At 42.6% G+C, this 23,352-nt stretch overlaps 1 protein-coding gene across 1 annotated transcript in view; it reads left to right on the forward strand.

Moving 5' to 3' along the window:
• SLC12A5 (solute carrier family 12 member 5) overlaps positions 1 to 23,352 on the forward strand; it is an 814,812-nt gene that overhangs the window by 734,654 nt on the left and 56,806 nt on the right. Inside the window, exons 15-17 of the mRNA XM_086932544.1 lie at positions 1,453 to 1,572; positions 4,410 to 4,514; positions 14,797 to 14,965. Of these exons, the coding sequence (XP_086788670.1) occupies positions 1,453 to 1,572; positions 4,410 to 4,514; positions 14,797 to 14,965 (394 nt within the window). The remainder of the gene's footprint in view (positions 1 to 1,452; positions 1,573 to 4,409; positions 4,515 to 14,796; positions 14,966 to 23,352) is intronic.

The following is a 23,352-nucleotide window of genomic DNA, read 5'->3' on the forward strand; positions in this document are numbered from 1 at the left end:
CAGTCTTTGAGGCACACGATTGGCCATTAGAGGCGTGCTGATGACAAATAAGGTATATGACGTGCGCTGTGATTTGACATATAGGTCATGTGTAGGCTTCTACAGTACTGGGACATCCAGTATGCATAACACCTCAAATCATAGATAGTGATTTTTCTTGTCAAATGCCATGTTTCTTGAACATGAAATACCTTGAAAAAAGACAGGAGGCGTTTGACAAAACAGAAACCGTTCATTTAATTTAACTGTGTGGCCGGGAGAACAGTTATAGGTATAAGGTCTGCGGACTGTCTCAATTTACAATCGGTCAAACAAAGGTTTTTATACAGTTCACCAAATGTAATAAAATAGTTCTGCGATCCTTGTTTGGTAAGGAACGTAAACCTCTGTCTTTGGAGACATAAATGAATGTATTGGATGAGGAGTCCAGGTGGGCCTCAACTTTGGCATGGGGAGCGCATGATCACTGCGTGCACTGTGTGCTGTGTCTTGATTGGCTATGTGCTCCTACCTTCATGTGGCATCTGACTTTATCGTGTTTTGGGATCGCGCGCACACCTCTTGCCATGTGTGCTTTATTGGGGACGATCTCCCTGGACTTTTATGATGCAGCTGCACCCATCTGTGGGTTTGATCTGGGATTTCCTGTTTGTTTGTTTGTTTGCCACCCCATGTGCATCTGTCACTCAGTGACCTGTCAACAATCAGTGACCTTAGGCCGGGGTCTCAGAGCCTGTCTTACTATGTTTTTCTGAGTTGCGGTTGCACCTGGCGTTCACAACGGGCGAATTGGTCAATAAAGATGCCATTTCGTTTTTATATGTGAATGTATCATTATTCATATTGACTTTGACTTTTTCAATATGAACAGCAATGTGATTTCGGAACTGTTACATCTAAAGGGTGATGTGTAGATCCAGTTTCGCCTAAAATGCACTAGTATTGCAATGACTCTCCTTTGCTTATTTGCCTAAAATTAACTTATTTATTTGTATATACCTAAGACCCAAAGAAATACCACTGTGCCCTGGAGGCGGGTCCTTCTTCGTAGGAAGCGTTTTGTTTTGTTTTTGAAGGAGCCAAATGGCCATTTTCACTGTTTTAGCAATTCCAGTTGTTCGCAAAGCCTTTGGATGATGATGAAACAAGTGTCACTCCCAAAAACAAGGAGATTTCTTAGAATTAAAGGTGTCCAGGTTTTACAATGCGCCCACAACCTCGAACACCAGCGCTATGTAAGGGGGTATTCCCCATGCTTATCCCACCCAATTTGCTACTGCTGGAAGCCCCTACTGTTCATATCTAAAACCCATAGTTCAGATACCACTAGACCAAGCACTACACCCATTGACGCGACAACCACTCAGACTGTGGGGATTGGAGGGGTTTGATACAGTAGGGCGCTGATAATCATGGTTGATCACTGCTGTGTCTTGTCGTTCCCCTTCTCAGGTCTCTGTCTTTCCTGGGGATGAGCCTGTGTCTCTCCCTGATGTTTATCTGTTCCTGGTACTACGCACTGGTTGCTATGCTGGTTGCAGGACTCATCTACAAGTACATTGAGTACAGGGGGTAAGTCCACTGGTGTATTAAGGTCAAATTGTATTCCGTTAACAAAAACTGGTTCTGTTACTGTCAGGTTACTGCAAGCACGTACAGATGATCCATATATCTCCGACGGCCAGAGTTTAGCCAATGCTAGTGTTAGTTTGTGCCGGTGGGAGCCGGTGGTGGGCATTGGCATTTAATGTTATGTTATGTGATTTATAGAGCGCAAACAAATACCCGAAGGTGTCAAGGGGTAGATGTCACAATGGGAGAGAAGACCAACAAGTGCAGCAAAATTACTTGGGAACAACTACGTTTTTAGGTTCTTCCTGAACAAGGACAAGTGCGGGATAGACCTGATGGACAGTTAGTAATAGGAACCGGGATATATCATCATCAGACTTTGCCGAGAGCAGGAGAAAGAAAGGCATAAAGAAGAAAAAATAGGAAATGTTAACAAAGGGAAAATCGAGGATGAAAACGAACCTGCACGAGTGAAATAAAGAAATGGGAAGGGTTCGGCAGTGGCAGATAGAGTTGGAACCAAGACTAGACCGCCTTGGCATTCTCCAATCCTAGCATTTGACAAGTCAGGGTTCATAAGAAAACCTTTGTGACCCTGCACTTATGTCTTTTTTTTATTTTTTTACAAATTAGGTATAGACCATTGTACCTTAAAACGAAGTTACTTGCAAGCAGAACAAACAAGTACAACATAAATGACATACTTTCCAGTATAAGTAAATGAGAAAAATGAATTATATTTAAGCCTTCCTGTTTTCCGTTCTTACTGATTTTTACAGATAAATACAGACAGAAAACAATGTGTTTTCTGTCTGCATTTATTTTTAAAAGTGGATAAATACAAGAAATTGTGCTTCTTTCAAGTGACTCTCCATACTGTCTTTCATGAATTGGAGGCCAGAGATAAGCAGATGGACAGCATCAGAAATTAAAAAAAGGATGACATTTCTTTAAATAATGGCATATGTCAACATACATTTATAATATTATACTAGTATTTACCACTGTATGTATTGTTATGCAATATTTGGGAACTTAAATAGCTAAAAAAAGACAGACATCAAAGAATGAGTGCACGTCTATCCGTTAAATAGAAATGGGAATGTACAGTTTTACAACCTCATTTATATGCAAAACACAAAATGAATATGGATAAATACAGATAAAATGGTCAAAAAGTAAATATGGATAAATGCAGACGGAAACGGGCAAAAAATAAATACCATAAAACCGGGAGCCCTAATTATATTGTAGCGTATATCCCACTCCAGAGACCCAGGCAGGTCCATTCGTCCTTTCTTCCTTTCATCTGTCCTCCAGATGGCCAATATTGGACTTCAATGACAAAGTTAATTAGGGTATATAATTAACCATCATTGATCAGTGCAAACTGTATAAGAAATACTATTTCTTAGCAGTTGTTAGATCCGCCCCACCCGCTCTTGCGTTTGGTCTGTAATGTTAATTGTGGGTGGAGTGTCACATTGATTAGATTTCCTCCCCAGCTCATTTAAAGATCTCTGTTTTGGTCTTTTATCCTGAGAAATGGGAACCCTTACTGAAGGTCTCAACCTAGTGTACTTCTCTGTGGGTGTATGGTTCCAGGCTATCGAGTTTGCTTCCAAAATATCATAGCAAAAATATTGAAAACCTACAAGCAAGAAAATAATATATAACCTGGTATAGGTTTACTATACTTAACTCCATGTGGAAGTACCTTGACAATGAACATATGTTCAAGGCACATAAAAGCAGGACATGTATAAACAGCAAATAATATATTTTAACCCAAAAAGTACTAAAATCATAATATCGAAGTAGTAGCCCAAATCAATGATTCAAATTTTGAGTGCTCAAACTCAGAAAAGGGGAAAACGCACCCTAAGGGAGAAAGAAAGAAAAAAGGTAGTGGCACATGTAACTGATCTATTGATACTGTCCAATAAATGTTGCCCAAATCATATCATAATGGTTATTCTGACTCTCAGGTATGTACATTACTATCTCATTTCTGGACCACAGAGCCAGTCTATGATCGAAACATCTGTATTAGAGGGCTTTCCTTTCGAAAACCTTTAATTTCCAACTTAATCCAGTAGCATCAGAGGGAGAGAACCAAGATTACAAATTATGAATGATAGTTTGTTGTGGACCTTGAGGTGGACTCTTCTCTCACCTTGGAAGCTGCAACATCTTGGTCCGTCCTCGATTATGTTGTTGTTTACTGAACCTGTGTCTTTCCTGACCATTTGTAAAATGCTCTGATACCCACAAGGGTCATGTTTGTGTTATATAAAACTTTATGAATAAATAAAGATGGGACTGGAATCATGGTGTCCTGTAGTCATGGGGACACCTCTACCTTCCCAGTAACTTATCCATATCCCCAAATTCTGCAGTAATAAATTCTTCTCAGAACTACTCGGCAGGGACTATCAAGGTTCCTTTCTCTTCAAAAAGTCTTCTTTACTAGAGGTTTTTCATCGACTCGATATTTTTGCTGAACATATTTTGATTATAAAGAAGTATACCTATTCACCTATGTTCACGATACTGTGTTATGTATTTTGCAACAATTTTGTGCATTGCTCTATTAAACAAGAAGGGTGCCCTCACATCCGATCTTGGCCTCACAGGTAGGGAGTACATGAACATTTTACGGTACAGGTATGTTATACACTACTGTAGGTATACAGTACATAAAGAGATGGGAATAAGTCATATGGTGGAGGTTGGCTTAGATGCTGACTTGTTCAGTGAAAATGTCCCTTAGATTGAACGAAGACCTGACAAGGATTTTATCAATACGTTTCGGTCACCTCTTCTCATTCTAACAGAGCTGAAAAGGAGTGGGGCGATGGGATCCGAGGGCTTTCCCTGAGTGCAGCCCGGTATGCTCTCCTGCGCCTGGAGGAAGGACCTCCCCACACCAAGAACTGGAGGTAAGCTATTAAATGTTTTTGCGCTCACTTTGATAGAAATATCAACATCACAGTGCCCCAGGGGCACAAAACCGGTCACTATTGTCCTTTACAGCTTTTTGCCACAAGCGTACTATGTGTAATATGGCCCCAGATGTCTAGAACTATGAAAAACACCAATCAAATGCGGAGCAATGCATTCTCTCCTCACTGCAGGAGAATTCTGCAAAAATGGGCAGAACCAAATTCAGGGATTAAGCAGACAGACAGAGGTAAAAAGACACTGGATGGTAACGGTCCACACTTTACACACATCTGATAGGAATGACAATACAAAAGAGAAAAAATAAAAACAATGTCATTGAGTAACAGTCCATAGAAAAGATATATATAATGTACAAACGGGGCATTCAACACATTGGACTATATATAGATATAGATATAGATGTAGATATGGATGTAGATATATAGATCTATACTAATATAATAAAGAGAGAGCCCAAACCTTTGAGGCGGGTAATCTCAGGAACCACAGCACCAATCACAACAGCCAATACAGCGTTGGAAAGGCCAGTTTCAGCAGAAGGACATAGGCTATGCAGACGCCCACCATATACATTTAAAAGGTAAAAGAACCGTGCCATTAAAGTAGTCCCTTGTGGGCGTGTCTGCATTGTGCTGTGGGCATGTGCTGGGGGCGTGACAAACGCTGGGGGCATGTGGTACGTTCCGCCCTTCATGCCATGTCTCATATCGTGTGCTGTGGGCGTGTGCTGGGGGCGTGGGCGTGTGCGGGGCACAGGATTATGGAAAAAAAGCGAGCGTTGTGCCCAATATTTCATTGCTTTTTCTTCCCAGGTTCTGTACATTCCAGCTCCGGGTGTGCTTGCCCCATGCTCCCAGTGACGTGCACCTGCTTTACTGTATGGAGGTCAGGCATGGCACTATTCCCAAGGGCCGGAAGGAGCGCAAACAGGGGCCATTGTGCAGGAAATGTAATCTCGCCTTAACTTCCAGTGATGCCTGAAGCTCACACTGGAGATTTTCCACTTCTGTTGCGCACAGGCCTCACGCCACGCACATCCGGACACAAGGCCCGCCTCCACGGAAATAGCAAGAAAGGGACTATCCCTCCCCCGGGAATATGTGATGATATTCAGCAAACCAACATCCCGCATACCATCACTCCGCAATTTTTATAACACAGGACTATTACTCCGCAAAGACATCATTTTCTAAAACTTTTACAACGCATATGACTTTATCACGCATGCCATTATAACGCAAATGCATGTGTGGTAAAGTCATATACATTGTAAAAGTACATTATTAAAACATCAAATATTTATTTATTTATTTATTTTCTGACACTAATAGAGCGCGAACAATTACCCTTGGGTGTCTCGGCGCTAGACTGCAGTAATGTCATTCCTTAGAGGTGAGGATGCGGTGGGTGTACTGTATTATTGGTTGAATAACCACGTCTTCAGATTTTTTCTAAACTGTAAGAGCGATGGACTGGCTTTGATGTGGTATGGTAGGGTGTTCCAGATTTTGGGGGCCCCAACTAGGAAGCGGCGGTCACCCCATGTGACTGTTCTGCTACGTGGGACCACTAATTGGTTAAGTGATGAAGATCGTAGCTTTCTGGCAGGACTGTAAGGTATTAGGTGATCTTTTAGGAAGCGAGGCCCCTGATCCTGCATTACCTTGTAGACTATGCACATAGCTTTAAACTTTATCCTGTTTTGGATAGACAACCAATGGTAGGACCTCAGAGTATCTGAGATGGGTGCGAATTTTGGTTTTTTGGACAGCAGGCGTGCGGCCGCATTTTGTACCGTCTGCAACTTTTTTGTGACTCTGGATTGTGCATTCAGAAAGAGTCCGTTGCAGTAATCTAGTGAACTTAAAACCAATGACGTGACCAGGGTCTTAGCGGCCGTGTCAGGCAGAAAAGGCAAGATTTTCCTTATCATTCTGAGTTTAAAATGGGCCGTGGACGCTACCTTATTGGCATGAGCCATAAAGTTAAGCTGGTTGTCAAAGGTAACTCCTAGATTTCTCACCTTGGGGGTCGGACAAGGTGGGGTGCCAAATGCTGATGGCCACCAGGTAGTAGGCCACGATGGCGAGAGATTGCCAAAAATGACAACCTCCGTTTTCTCGGAGTTGAGCTTCAGGCAGTTTCCTGCCATCCACTCACCGATAGCTGTCATGCCTCTTTGGAACCGTTCTGCCACCTCCTGTCCGTCACCCTTAATGGCCAACACCAACTGTGTGTCGTCTGCGTATGAGGTTAGGCTCATCCCATGTGCTTTTATGACACTAGCAAGGTCCGACACATAGATGTTAAAAAGTGTCGGACTAAGGGATGAGCCTTGAGGGACCCCACACGGCAACGACAGTTTGGCAGATTGGAATGGTCCAAGAGTGACCGCCTGAGTTCTATTAGCCAAGAAGGAGGCAAGCAGGTTTCTCGCAGTGGAATGGATTCCCATTTTTTCGACACGGTCGACCAAGGTCTTATGGTCAACCGTGTCGAATGCTGCCGAGAGGTCCAAGAGTACCAGCAAAGCTGTCCCTCCTTGGTCCCGGATGAGTCTAATATCATCCGCTGCTTTGATGAGAGCAGTTTCGGTTCCATGATATTTACGGAACCCAAACTGGGTATCATCAAGCAGATTGTTTCTCTCTATATATTCCGACAGCTGCTGGTTCATGGCTTTCTCTGTCAGTTTGGCCAAAAAAGGAAGACTTGCTATAGGCCGGTAATTTTTCAGATCATTCCTGTCAAGATTTGGTTTTTTAAGCAAAGGCTTAATCAATGTGTTTTTTAAAGAGTCTGGATAAGTCCCAGAGCTCAATATTATATTGCAAACGTGAGTGATAATGGGAGTAATTGTATCTGAAACCATGGCTAACACCGAAGTGGGGCAAGGGTCCAATGCAGAGCCTGATTTAATGGACCTCAGTATGGTTTTAGTTTGATCGGTCGTTAAAGGTTTAAAACTCGTCATGGTATTACTCAGAACTGTCTGCGAGAGAGGGGCAGCAGTAGTATTAGGTTCCAAGGTGAAAGCTTGGTATATATTATTCACCTTTGTGAAGAAGAACTCAGACAGGGCATCACATAGTGATTGTGATGGGGGGGGGGTTAAGTCTGGTGTGTTACCCGATAGGGTTTTAGCTATGTTATACAGCTGTTTGCTGGAATTTTTAGCATGTTCTATATGCAGAGAGAAGAAGTGCTTCTTTGCTGTCGTGATCATAGTTTTATAAGTGGCTAGAGCTTCTTTATATTTATTCTTACTTTCACTGTCGTAAGTTCGTCGCCAATACCTTTCCCTGTTTCTCGTTAATTGTTTCTGTATTTTTAGCTCTTCTGTGTACCATTGAGCAGTCGGCGTACTTCTGTTTCTTGAGTGGGGCTTAGTGGGTGCCAGTTGAGACGTGGCGTCACTCAGCCATTCATGAAATTGAGAAGTAGAAGTACAGGGATCATTAGATAGTTCAGGTTTAGTATTATTTAGAAGTATATTTAGGTTGTTGTAATTTATGTCCTTCCACGCCTTGAAAGTGCCTGGCTTGGGGTGGGAAGTATTCTTCCTAAACGGATCTTTAATGGTCAGCCTACTGAAAATGGCCGAGTGGTCGGTCCACGTCATGGGAAGGATTTCGGTCACCTGAAGGTCTTCCACGTTCGTAAACATGCCATCTAGCGTATGTCCTGCCTGATGGGTTGGGGCCGTGACCAATTGCTTAAGACCTATAATTTCTAAGTCTGATGTGAGGGTGATAGTATCTCTATCATTATTTTGTTCAAGATAAAAATTAAAATCGCCCATTACAGTAATGGACTCATCTGTGGCTATTGATTCTATTAAGGTGCTTAAGTTTGTTAGGAAAGCTGCTCTAGCCCCAGGAGGTCGGTAGAGGAGCACTCCCTTGAAACTAAAAGACGGTGTGAATTTTATATTAAAATGTAGAGCTTCGCATGACATGGCAGGGATAGGGAATGTGCGGACCTCAAATTGGTCTTTCACTATGATAGCCAGGCCACCGCCTCTGTTTTTCTCTCTATCCTGCCTATAAACATTATAGCCAGGTGGAACTGCCGTGACCAAGTCGGGTGCAGATGCCTCGTCCATCCACGTTCCCGTAATATACAGGGCATCTAATTTGTAGTCGATGATGAGATCGGCTATCTCTTGGCAGTGTTTGCCCAGAGAGCGCGCATTGATTAGGGCAATGGTGATGTGCTTCTCCTTAACCTGCTTAGAGACCTGAGTGTGGGAGATGCCGTTGTTAAAGGGGACGATGGTATCACAATGAGAGCACTTTATATTGGTGCCCGTGGGAGTATGTGTCAGGTCAAATTTGGTACAACGGGAGGTATGGGTTGGGCGAAGCCTCAGCAGAGTACTCCGTTTGTACAGGATGGGCCGAGCAGGGGTCGTGGCCCTGGGCCCGGTCCCGGCACGGATGGGCGCAGACGGGCGCGCCTTCGGCGCGCCGCCGGCGCGCCCGCTGCGCGGACGGGTGGGCCTGCTGCTTTTATCCATTATAGAGCAAGGTGGGAGGAGGGTGGGAGGAGCGATCACCTGGGCAGGCAGCCTTGCCCTACCCAAGATGGCGGCCAAAGTGGCTGTACTCGATCTCAGCGCCTAAAGACAGCAGCGCTGAGAGGGGAGATCCAAAAAGGTCTTGGGCGAAGCAATCTCGCTCCAAGAAAGGTATTTAACAATTTAAAATCGACCAATTAAAATTTCTACAAGTTTTAAAAAAAACGGGTTATTTCTCATTCAATAACTCACGTTTTACAGTAGTATTGCACAAAGAAGTGCAGAGCTCCCCCGGCTTCCGCCTCAAGGGTTGAAAAATGCAGTATCCAGAAGGGTGGAGGGAGGAGTCCTTAAATGTCCTGGGAGGGCGGGAGGAGCGATCACCTGGGCAGGCAGCCTTGCCCTACCCAAGATGGCGGCCAAAGTGGCTGTACTCGATCTCAGCGCCTAAAGACAGCAGCGCTGAGAGGGGAGATCCAAAAAGGTCTTATGTATATGTTTTTATATATGTGTATTATATATATATATATATATATATATATATATATATATATATATATATATATATACACACACATTTTTTAATTTAATTAAAACATTTATTCTTTTCAATTGCATTATTTATATTATTTTTATTTATTATTTTATTTTATTACCCTTTACACCCGAAAAACGAATCCCACCCTGCTCCCTTTAAATATCCCTGCACCCCATAATCATTACCCACTCTTACTTCTTAAAATACCCCAACACCCTAAACACTAACCCATCTTAACCCTATAAAAATACCCTGTACCCCAAAACCCAAACCTAGCCCTGAACCCTTAAAATACCCCTGTACCCCAAAACCCAAACCTACCCCTGAACCCTAAAAATACCCCTGTACCCCAAAACCCAAAACTAGCCCTGAACCCTAAAAATAACCCTGTACCCCAAAACCCAAACCTACCCCTGAACACTAAAATACCCCTGTACACCAAAACCCAAACCTAGCCCTGAACCCTAAAAATACCTCTGTACCCCAAAACCCAAACCTAGCCCTGAACCCTTAAAATACCCCTGTACCCCAAAACCCAAACCTACCCCTGAACCCTAAAAATACCCCTATACCCCAAAACCCAAACCTAGCCCTGAACCCTAAAAAATACCCCTGTACCCCTGTACCCCAAGACCCATACCTATCCCTAAACCCTAAAACTACCCCTGTACCCCATAACCCACAACTATATCTGAACCCTTAAAATACCCAAACACCCCAAAACATATACCTCAGTACCCAAAAACATATACCCCTACACCCATACATACCTTATCCAAACATTTAAAAAAACATGCTTTTACCATTCATGCATTTACAACGAATTTCGTTGTAAATGTATGCGTGGTAAAAGCATATAAAATGTAATGCCATGCGTTATAATGGCATTGCGGAGTCATGGTACTTTCGTAATGAAAGTATGCGGAGTGATGGTATGCGGAAAGAAAGTTGCAAAATAATGGGTGTTTACCCTCCCCGGTAAGTACTTTGGTGGCACGGCGGCCCATATCTCCAGCAACATACTCATATTTTTTCACCACCCATTAAAAAAAAAAACAGGTCTCTCTCATTGATGGCCAGCACCGTCATACACTTTTAGACACACCTTCCGCCACAAGTTCTAGAATTGCAAACTTTAGAGCTGGGGAGCTACGTTCGAATCTCGGCATCAGCTCAACACCCTGTGATTCCAGGCAAATCGGTTTGTCTCCCCGTACCTACCACAAATGAATGTGTTCTTCTGTAATGTAAATTGTGCTCATGCCATGTTGTCGAGTTCGCGCTATATAATATTGCAAGGAAAAATAAAGTAGGGAAACTCGAGTTCACACACTACTTAAGTGCATCAGCAGTGCACTGTGAATCGGAGTGTTTCACAGGCCTGTCACAGATAAGAAATGCTATCAAAACGAAATCCTACAAAACAATATACTACTGCCCGGCAGCAATTCATACCCGGACAACGTCGGGACGGGCTGCTAGTATATATATAGATATAGATGTATGTGTCTGTGTGTATATATGTATATTCCTTATATCTATGTAAATATGGTCACTCAAAGATGATCTATATATTTATGTGCTAATGCATGAGGGTGAGTGGGTGATTAAGGGACATCGTAAATGCAGTCTTAAGGAAAAGAGAGGTTTGATTTTTAAAAAAATCTTCTAATAGTTCTCTTTGCAAAGATATTTCAAAACTTCTTTCTCTGGAAGGAATATTTTGTGATTTAAAAAATCAGCTGATAATCATTATATTATGTCACAATGGGTGACAGATGATCCATATGTCTCGGACAAAATGGGAAAGGAATAATCCATACATCATATGCATGGGGAAAGGTAATCCATGCAGGCTGTGGAGGAGGGTTGAGTGATATTGATGCGTGAGGTAGAGTAGATGAACAGGGTAATTCATACATCAATATAGGACGTGCGACCTCTAGACTCATTGAGGTGATCAAGGTATGAATAATATCAAAGTAGGTTCAGTACATTGTATATGGGATGATAATAAGTACATTATATTGAACAATGGGGGGTATCACAAGGCTTCATATTCTAGGTGGGAGAGTGAAAAATAGGTAGAGTTGTACCCAATATTTATTCTTAAGGAAAAGCAGTAAATGTGCATGAGTCATTGTTACAGTTATATATATAAAGGGGATTCTGACATAACATGGCTAGTAAGCATGAGCGAATTTTGCGGATCTCGCATTCGCGAATTTTGCGGATTTGCGGATTCGCAATCCGCAAAATCCGCGAATTCCCGCGAATTTGCGGATTTTTTTTTTTTTGTGTTCGCCCGTGTTTCTGCCAGTTCGCGAGGGTTTTTACAATTTCGCAATTTGCGAACTTACCTGTCGTGTCGCAAGTTTTGCGAACTTGTTGTTTCTACGTGTCCAGCCTGTTTGGGACACTCTTCTTCATCACTGCCACTCTCTGTCACCACTGCCACTCTCTGACTACTCATGCCACCCTCTGGCCCACCCATGCCACCCTCTGTTTCATCACTACACCCTCTGGTTGTCCAGTGTACATTATTTTCGGCAAAGCAAAGCACACCTTCCCTGCCTCAAGTGACCTGAATTAATTTGGGGCTGATTAATGTGTCACAGAATATTTTTTTAGCTGGCACCTGCTTCCTTAGTGCGCCCTGATTAGTGATCTTTTGCACTTGCTAAGTGCTTTCATTGTTGCAAAATTAGTTACAACACCTGCCCTGCCCCAACTGACAATAATGAATTAGGGGCTGATTAATGGATTTTAACTTCCAGCCTGGCTCCTGCTTGTCTCCCTTAGCTGTAATTCAGGACCTTTGTGGCATATGTGTAACTATTCTGAGGTTCAGAGCAGGGTCACATAATAGTTTCAACTGGCAACTGAACTCTGGAGGGGCCCCTCAGGAAGCACTACAGGAAATGGCTACTAATGATGTGCCTGAACTTTTGAACCTGGTAAGTAGTTACTTTCAGTTTTGCCAAGATCGTATTTCTGCAATTTTGCACTTATTCGCGGGGCGCGAACTCACGCGAACAGTGCGAGCAGTGCGAGCAAAATCCGCTGCTCGCGGATTTGCGGATTTTGCGGGAAATTCGCAAATCTCGCGGATTGCGGATTTCCCGAAAATCCGCAAAATCCGCGAGCGGAACGGATTTTCCGCCCACGCCTAATGGCTAGTTGGGAATCTCAAAGAGCAAGGGGACATTAGCTGAATGTATAAGCTGTGTGAAGGCTTGTTGAACCTTTGGATGGAAAGATCATGGTTATTGGCAGGTGAGTGGGTGAATTCTAGTTGGCTTTATTAAATGAGTTAAGCTACTCTGTGCTATTGACGCTGTATTTGAGAGAGGTTGCCCTACTTGGTTGCATAAACGAGGTTGCGTGTTTTTGAATGCGTATTCATTCCTGTCGGTTGTAGAAGTGTTTTAGTGTGTGAATGTGAGTTGAATGTGTGTGAATGTGGTGTGAATGCAAGCCATCTGCATTAGATAGGGCGTGACTCCTAGCTGCTACACTGGACGTTGCATGTTTTCTAACTAGCTGTATTAAAAGGGGGTTATTTAATTGGCTGCATTAGGTAGGAGTGTAAGTTAGTTGACTGTATTGGACAAGGGCATGCACAGTTGTTGTCTGCATCAACGAGAGTGCGGATCCTACATGACTATATTGGATGGGGTGAATCCTTGTTATGGTAATTTCATGGGTTTGATCTCTAGCTGGCTGTATTGAATGTTGTGTGGATTTTACAAATGGCTTGAATGCTAAATGGCTGCATTAGAAAGAATGTGAATCTTAGTGATTTTATTAGGGTGAATGTTGCTTGCTAGCTCCATCAGAAGGTGTTTGATTGCCCAGCAGGTGTACTTGATGCTGTTTGAATGCTTGCTGGTTGCATAAGGGAAGTCACTCTCTGTTGACTGCATGATAAGCAATTTGAATCCTAGTTAGTATTTTAGGGGAGGTGAATTCTCTTTCACTGAATTACAGGGTTGTAAGTTTTTCTTGACTGTATTAAAGAAATAGTGAATTCTAGTTGGCTGTATTGCAGTGATGAATGTCAGGACACTGTATTGGGGGGATGTGTTGAGTGTGGCACTTCATTACATTAGGAGACGGATGAACCTTAATAAACTCTTTTAGAGAGGGATGAGGATGCTTGCTGAATATTTTAATGGTCACGTGGATGCCAGTCTGATGTATGAATGATGTATGACTACTCAGGGGATTGGACTGGGGCGAGGCGTATGTAATTGGCGGCGTGCATACCCTTCTTCATTGCCTTGGATAGTTGTGGATTTTAGAAGGCGTGTTGCAGTGCTTGAAATGGAAAAATAGAAGTGCAGGTACTCCTTACCAGAGTACCTGCTTGTTTCTGAGAAGTGCTGGTCCTCTCCAATTAAAAGTATTACGTTTTTCTTGAGAAGTGCAGGTACCCTCCCTCTCAAAATAAAAAAGTGCTGGTACTCAGTACTGGACAGTACCGGCCAATTTAAAGCACTGGTGTGTTGGAAGGATGTGAATGCTAGTTTTATGTATAGCAGATTGAAAAATATTGCTCTGTATACTGAAGGAATGAGGATGTTACTTGAAAGTATAGGACGAGCATATAAGTTTAGGGTGCATGAATGCATTTGGGCTGTATGCTTGCGAGGATGTCAAATGTCATGTATTGAAGAGGCGAAAGCCTGTAGGCGGTGCTGGTGTTTTAATGTTAGTTTGATGTCTGGGAGATTTGTCATCTTTACTGCCTGTACCATGGATGTGTAATGGACATTAGAGCTAAAGGTGGAGAGAGATTTGATGACAAAGAAGAGCTAGGGGAACATGAAAGGTAGGATAAAGAAATAGTTTATGTAGGACTGCTAATGGTGAAGGATAGAGCATTGATGGGAACTGGGAAAGACTGTGAAGTATTATTAAAGGATCGGCGAGTGATGGATTATTACATAGAAGTTAAAGAGAGGGTACATTAGCAAGATTAATAAAGTGGGATTGAGTAATGAATACTAGTCACGAAGACAGAGAATCCAATCACCGGAAAGATAGGAGAATCAATGGAAGATCCAACTTTAAAGGTCACAGGAGACAGATTGTTGTTCGAGATGAATGGAAGAAGAGTTTTGTGAAAAGGTAATGTTGAAAAAGTAGCATAGCACCCCACCGACTGGTATTTAAACACATCTGTTTGGTCTTGTAGGCCTCAGCTTCTGGTTTTAGTCAGAGTGGATCAAGATCAGAATGTGGTTCATCCGCAGCTGCTCTCGCTTACAACCCAGCTGAAAGCAGGCAAGGGACTCACCATTGTTGGATCCGTTCTGGAAGGGACCTATCTTCTTAATCACCCACAGTCACAACGGGCGGAAGAGGTATGAGAAATAATTATTCTATGTAATAACAAAAAAGTATCATTTCATAAATGTGTATGAATGTTTACAGATGTGTGTCTAATATCAACCACTAAGGGGACCACAGCCAAAGGCGTATGGGTTTGAGTAACGGTGATGGAGCAGGAGGTGTGGTCTGATACCTAAGCCCTTTGTTTGGGCTCAAGAATCATGAATTCAAATCATGTTGTCACACTGAAAATTTGACACATTTGCTCTCAATGTGCCCTTGTTTTTTAGCTGGAGAAACTCAGAAGACTTCCACTGTCAGAGGCTAGAGATGTATAGATGAGATTATTAAACATACCACAGTCCCTGGGAGATCCCTCTTCCAATCAGACATATTGCATATGGGTATTGCTATCCTGATCCTTGCATATAAAGGTCTCTCCCTGTGATATCTAATTATTACCTGAGAGCACCGCACAAAGGATACAAACCATGTGCTATGACCAAGAAAGAGAATCATTTTAATTACTTCAGCTGAGTTGCTTTGGCCTTGTAGCATTGAGTTGACTTGATCCCTGAGCTGGCTTTGGGTGCCTTTTCCTCAACAAAATGTCCTCTTGTCTTCAAAGGAAACACTCAAGCAAAACTATAATGAGTAACAGCCAATAAAATGTCAATAACCAGACCATCAAAGCTGAAGATGCTTTCTGTGGCAGAATGTTTTGAAGCCCTTTCTCATTAATAAGGCACAGTCCAAAACTACAGCAACATGATTAATATAGGGCATTGTAATATTTCTCTAGCATGTTTCTGCCACTCGTGATGCCCCAAGTACTTTCTGGATGGTCAAATAAAAAGCTACTCTGCTTGTTGTGCGCGGCCACAGAAGGGTATTGATTGAGCAGTCACCAGTGAGTAGAGCGATTTGATGTGATGCGTGAGGCTCGGAGATGTGCTTGAGACTTGGTGTAGGAGCATATTTCATTCCCCTACACATGGAGAAGTATGTGAAGACAATGAAGAGTTAGCTTCAGAGACTGCATCCCGAAACCAGTCTGATTTGTTGTCTGAATCCCACCTAAGTCCTGTTTTGGGAAAAGCCATTATTTATTGTATTTCTGAATTCAAGATTGCCTGTTGATCATCCATATCCCCTTTGCGAACATGTTTACTGAGCTTGCAGGGCTGTAGGAAAAAGGAGCGATAGAAGCTCAACTCCTGGAGGCACTGTGAAGCCACTAGTAAATACAATATGGAAGCCACCAGGAGGTACAGAAGACATATATCACGAGTCTCTGTTAAGCCATTGGTAACATTTGTTAAAATACCACCCACCCGTTGGTCTGTCTGGTCAACTCTGAGGCAGCCTATGAACTATATCAGGGCAAAATAGGCAGGCGAAGTTCAGTCTAGATTTGTTAGTTAGACATTATAACATCTGCTCATGATTATCGAGAGAAACCAGGAAAGTGTAAATTGACAGTGATATGACCCCACAATTGGTAGTAGATCACCTCTATGATCAGGCTAAGGATACCCATAAGAGGAAGGTGTTATGTTAAATAAAAAGGACGGTGCAGGAGAAGATGAAAGGAAAGTAGCCAGGGTGTAATGGCAAGAGGTTCGCCCCAGAGAACTATCTAGGCCTTACAGGGAAGTCACTACAGGAGGACATCGATGGGCTTTCCACCTTGTATCTCGAAGTGCCAGAAAGAGTGGAGGAGAAGTTAAGAAGCATCAGGCATATTAAGGGAAGGAGCAAATCACAGGAACGATGTTGAGGCCGGTGATTGGAATATGATCTACTAACAGCATTACAGGGCAAGTGCCCTGAACCATGCAATAGTGCTGCACAATGCCCAAAGTACAACAGTAAAGAAAGCAATTTCCATTTAAACTACACTGGTAGAACAGTCTGCACAGAGATGAAAGCAGTCTGGAGTGAAAACAGGTATGGCAGCAGTCCGGCATGTCTGCCAGTTGTGTCGGCACTTCACTTCCTGCACAAAAATTGCACAGCTATAGAGGGGGAGACCAAAAAGTAGGTAAGATAAGGGACAGAGTACAATCCTCATTAATGTAAACTCTCCTCCCCTTTGAAAAACCTTGGTAAAGGAGACAGAAGACTTGCAAGGTAACTTTGATACCAAGAGGATGGGCTAGGTTTGCTGCTGCTCCCTGTCAAAAGGACTAGTGGAACTGTCCTGTGCAGAGCATTGTCTAACCCAGGATGGGATTTGATAGCTCTCTACATCATCATTGGTCTGCATGGCTCCCCATTGGTGCCTTGTTTCATGACAATAGACAATCAGAGATGAAGCGAGAAGAAGCACACAAGTGAGCGAGAAAGAGAATCTGCATGTTGTTTTGTTTTGACCTACCAACATCCCACACCGTTCCCCAAATGTAATTGTAAGCTTTGGCCAATGTATCAATGCTGCAGAAATGTTACATTCATTATCTTTGCCATAGGTCACAAAACATACTTATTTTTAGAGGCCACAAATTACATAGCCTTCTTTGAAATCTGAGAGTAAGTAGTTATCAAACAACTTCTCTTCACAGCCCCTAAGTTCCATAATGAGAAATAGACCCTTTATAGCATTTATTGGGTCCCTAATTGCTTAAATGTTATCTAGTAAGCACAATTCTCATCAAACGTGAAGATGAGATACAATACAACTCAATGATACACCTAGGTTGTGTAAGATATACATCACAACAACTTTCTGAGATCCTGTAAGAAAGTCTATTCATCTAAAAGGGATTATTCATCTAATTGAACTAAAGAAAAATACTGATGAGCAATGACACACTCTACAAGGTGACTCCTGTTAGTCATTAACAACAGGCATCATATACAACATGGCAATGATTTTATTGACCTCGGAAAAATGAAAGGCAGATTGGTTCTGCAGGGATCCAGATAAATTACATTGAAGTCATGTATATATGTCTGCAGTGGATTCATAATTCCTCTAAGCTTTATTCAAAATGTTAATTGTTACTCTGTGTATCAACTGAAAGCAAAAAAGGCACCCAGCAGGCTTAAATGATCCTGACTATCTGCAGCAATTAAGGATTTTTTTAAAGAGTTTGTTAATTATTTGTGAGTTCTATCTAAATTTGAAGTGGATAAGGTCTCCATTCTAGCTGTCAAATCTAAACATTTCATCATGGAATAGTAAACTAGCAGGTATCTTCCAAGTCCCTTCTACCTGATTTATTCGTTTTTGGCTTTCATAAGTACACATAATCCCATTTGGGAAAAGCTACAGCAAAGTAATGATGTAGTTGTATTGAATTCACTTAAACCTAGTGAACCACAGATGGATCTAACAGAGGTCCTACAAAAGATCTCCAGGTATGGCATTTTTGCAGAACCCAAAATTAAGTGGGGTGAAACCAAGTTCCTTCCACTCATAGACCAGTGTGCTAAAATATCATCAATCACCAAAATATATCTTTGAATAATCCCTTCCATGAAATATATCTGTGGTTCATACAACACAGCCATAACCTAAAACTCAAGGACGTTTGAAAGTCATTAAAAAATATATAAATATATATAAAGAACCCATCCTTTCCCTCATGGAATGGCTCTTCAATTTTAAGATGGTCACAGATATCTGTTTATTTACCATACCACTAGAAATTCCTTCTGTACACGCCAAGACAAGGAGTGTTTTTTCATCTAGTCTTACACGTCTTTACTGCAGATGTCATTAGAGTACCAAATGCAAAGGTTTCAGAGTGATAACTCCAAAGTAGTTCAAAAGCTCAATGTTCAAATTAGAGAAACAATGGGGCATATTATCAAGGGGGTTTATCTCCGTTTTTTTGGCTTTAAAAGCCAAGAAAGCAGAGATAAAATTATCTCCCTATTACCTAGTTGTCGCTAACACCAGTTAGCGACAGCTAGTAGGAGATAGCGGCCATCTTGGGCCCCGCTTTGAATGTCAGTGATATTTATCACTAATGACATGCAAAGTGAGCGTGCCAAGATGTTAGCGACTGGAAACAGTCTCTAACATCGCTATCTCCTATTACCAACTTTTGGAGATATTCGCGCTAAGCGCAAATATCTCCGAAAGCTAACACCTGCCCTGAGCCGTTCTTAGCCATGTTATCCAATGGTAGGTGGATAACATGGCTAAGAGCATTAGCTCGGTAATGCATGAATATCGCTGACTTTTCAGCGATATTCATGCATTGCAGTTGATTTTTATCGCATTTGCGATCAACCTTGGTAATACCAAGGTTTATCTGCGATAAAAATCGCCGCAGGTCGGCGATAAATTTTTGGCTTTAACCAAGCAATAGCGATAATTATCGCTATTGCTTGGTAATACGCCCCAATGTTTTTTTCTGTGATTGAGTTCAAATACTTTCAGCAATCGATGTTGTCGACCCGAATGGCTCGTTTGGGATTTTGTGTGAGGAAGCCCTAGACAGATCCATATCAATGTTAAAAGATAGTTGCCTGTCACCCACAAATCTTATTTGTCTCAATCAGAAATTTAAAATAAACTCCCTCATTGAAGTTATTTGACCACTGAATAGATTAAGAATATTGTACTTTGTTGTGCTGTCTCCAGAACATAAGGAATGTATCACCTTTGTTAACATAGATACTTCATTGGACCAATTTCTCAACAATGTCGAGGATTTACAGAATTGTTGAACCTCTTGGAAGAGAGTCTTACTTCAAGTGCTCAAAGCTAAATTGGAAACTCATATTATTTTGGAATTGGCTCGAATCCTATCCCAGTCAAAAGATTGTAGTAAATATATAGGAACACTCATCATGTATGCAACTCGTTTGTTTCCGCACCTCCTACATGCAATAGGATCTGGGAGTGAGGGGGAATTTGCTTTGCATGTGCAGTGAATGCCGTCAAATAGCAGGTTTTAATAATTATTTTTTTCCTATAACTTCTTGGAGAGGTCTGGAGTTTGCAGTATTGGTTATCAGTATCGCCCCCAAAGACCGAACACAATCTAAACGCATGAACTCTATCCCAACCATTATTAGGCGGATAGTGACACAGCGTTGGAAATCATTTAAGGAAAACAATGACTTGACCCCCCGACGCAAACTACAGCCGACAAATAAGTATTGGCAGGCGAATGCAAAGTAACTCCTAAAATCCCTCTGGATATTAGAACCTTTTCTCAGCTCTCAATAGGTCTCTACCTGGAAGAGCTTCATTATATGTGTCAACGCAATAAATGCTGATGTTCAAAGCGATCAAGTGGCGACTATGGTAGAAGCGTGGGGTTTCGGCTTGAGTTATTTTTTCTTTAGTCAGCAAGATGGCTCAGTGTCTTGAAAGCTCACAGATGATACAGGTGGTGATCTGCAGATCAAAGTTTTAAACCTTGTCAAGTCTGATTCTGTCTTCCTACCTACCACAAGGCGGGATCTCGAGTACCATGAACTGAGTAATAGTAACACCTGCATTTACAGTGCCTCGAAACAGTAGAAATAAGGTTTCAAGTACTATAAATAAGTAAAGTATTAGTGTTTCTACCTTGTTCTGTACCCACTTCTCGCTTTCAAACCTCTCTCGTTCAACTCTGAGGAGAAGGGTTGGACAGAAAATGTACTTGTCACTCAAACGACCGCCTGTCGATTATGCAACATGAGAAATGCTATATAAATCTGTCCTAGAAAAATAGGAAAGGAAAGCCAGTTAGGGGAGGCACAGTGAAAATTCTAGCAGCAGAAAGGTTGAGAATGTGTGTGTGAACACGAGATGTGAACATGGCACGTGCAGCAAATGGGAGCCGACAGCAGTAGCTTTCCACGTGACTGGTTTTCACGCGAGGTTTGAGCAGGAGAAATGGATGCGCAGTGACAGAGCTTAAAAATAAAAAAAAAGCAGGAAGAGAGTTACAGCGCGGGGAGGAAGATGAGGCGACAGAAATAAGGAGAGCGCAGGGAAAAAAAGTGAAAGACTGAAGATTTGGGAGGAAACAAGAGAAATTGAACGAGATAATGAGACTGAGACGGGTCAACAGATTTAAATGGATGGATGGAAGACAGGAGGTGTGGAAGGAAAGACAAGCATAAAGGACAGAGGGGAGAAAAAGACAGAGAGGAAGTAAGATTAGCAAGAAAAGGAGGGAATCTGCAGCAAAATGATGAAGAGGAAGAGCAGCAAGAGAGATAAGAGATAGAATGATTCAAGTAAAGAGTAGAAGAAAGAGTGAATGAGGCAGAGAGGACTAGAACAAAGGAAGACAAGAACATACAAAAAAAAGAAGGAGAAACTCAGGCAAACAATATGAAATTGTAATTGCATTTATATAGCGCTTACTACCCCTGACGATGCGTCGAAGCGCATTTTCGGCGAGTAGCACACTACTCCAGAACCCATAAAGGATTAGTGGTGAATTTGTACAGTGAAAATATGAAAGTAATTTGAGTGAAACGCAATCAGAGAGCGAAAGCTCGAGACTTGCGAGAAAGATGAAGAAGGAGTGTGCGAGAAAGATATGAAAAGGGGAGAAAAAGAGGCGAAGGAGAAGAGAAATCTCTGAGCGAGAAAATCGCTTGGAAGGGAGATGGGAAATATAGGCAGAAAATGCGGAGAGAAAGCTAAAATGTTTTTGCGCAGTGGTGCCCCATGGCTCATTACCCTAACAGGATTTAAGGCTTGTAACACAGAGTGTGCATCTGTTTTTCCTTGATATATGGTAATTCAGCGGTGTACACAAATCTTTCAGCGCTTCTCATATCGCCTTAGTCTTCAGCGTCATCACAAGACTTTTGAGGCCCCCGGGAAGGACCGATTTAAGATGCCCATGTTCGGAACAGCTTCCAATTTTATTGTGCATTTCCTGCTAATTCAAGCCCGCATCGTGCCATACTATACAGAATTAAACGCTAAACTTTCAAAAAAGTAGTGTGACACTAATAGCCGCAATATGAGTTGCTCAAGACCAAGAAGAATCCTTAATCATGCGCGCTAGCGGAATTCCGCTCGCACGCTGAGATTTTCTAAAACGCATGTTACGTGACGAGCTGGGCTCGTCATCAGCGTGCGAGGAGGCTACGCCATGACGAGCCCAGCTCGTCATCAGCGTGGAAGGGGTGCTGACACTGGGTAGAAGGAAACAACGCCAGGTAGAGGCAGAGAGATGGCGGCAGGCAGACATAAATCGAAAAATGGTCAAAGTAGAGGTCCAATAGAGATAATGTTGATTTGGCCTAAGACAATAGCTTCTATATTCACTTACGGGCTTCTTTACACCCCTCTTGCGGCAAATTTCCGCCACAGGAGCGTCACTTTTGTGATGCTTCGGAAGGGCACACTGCAGGCCCATATCTGTGAGGTCACAGAAAGCCAACCTGCCTGGCATTTCGTCGGCTCGTAGCTATGGTGTGAGGCAACGCAGGGCAAGTCACTGCGTTGCCTCACACTGAGTGTGGGAGGCGTGCCCTGGGCCTTGTGGTGGGTGTTCCCACTGAACGCCCATGGTATTTGACACATTTATAGATTTACTACACAGCGTAAATAAGGGAATGTGTCAAAACCGTGTGCCTCCCTAGGGCTGGCACAACAAATGTTTTTGTGAAGGAAGGTATCCCTTCCTCCACAAAAACAACAAGATTTCAATATAGGTACCCTTACACCATGTCACTAGGGTGTCTGTATTGGTACAAGGTCACATAAATGGCAGCAGAGCAAAGGAAAAGGTATTGCCGTACATACGATGCATCCCTGCACTTTCCTTACGGCGTGGCATGGCGCATCAAGCTGGCTTGTGGTGCCGCGTTGCGTCATTTTGTTGTAATTGAGCCCCTGATTATTTTAGAATAAACCACAGTGTAGGCCAGTGACCGCACCAGGTATGTGGAGTGGGTGTGTAGGCCACTGTAAGTAGGGTAGGCCGAGGGGACATGTTCTCTCCAGACAGGCTTGCAAGAGGCAACGAGTCAATGACACCACCCTAATGCCCCATCAGCATCAGTAAACGTAGACTGATGGTGCCACTTGCCTGCTGACATGCAGGAGGCATTGCTAAAGTTATCCAGATCCAGTCTGTCACTTAGCTAGTGTCGCAAAGTGAGAAGAGGTATCTGAGGTAAGGTAGGGTATCCGCAAGAAAGAGCTTTACGGAAGGTAAGAAACTTGTTTGTGTCTAAGTGGATATTCTTTCTTCAAATTGTGGTTGGCATTGGACCATTTCTCACCTATAGCCAAGGTTCCCAGAGCTTGCAGTTGAGGAGTTTAGGACACATATGGTCTCTACATGGATTACACGCAGCCTAAAGTCAACTCCTTATATATTCTAAATGTGCTGGCTCTGCAGGAAGCACCTTCTTTCCGCCTCAATGATAAACTCCTCCATGTCTTGTTGTCCAATTGGAGCATAGATGGCAGTTTTCGGGCAGGTGTGCCAATGTCTCT

Source organism: Lissotriton vulgaris, chromosome 7 (genome assembly GCF_964263255.1).
Source record: "Lissotriton vulgaris chromosome 7, aLisVul1.2, whole genome shotgun sequence".
NCBI lineage: Eukaryota > Metazoa > Chordata > Amphibia > Caudata > Salamandridae > Lissotriton > Lissotriton vulgaris.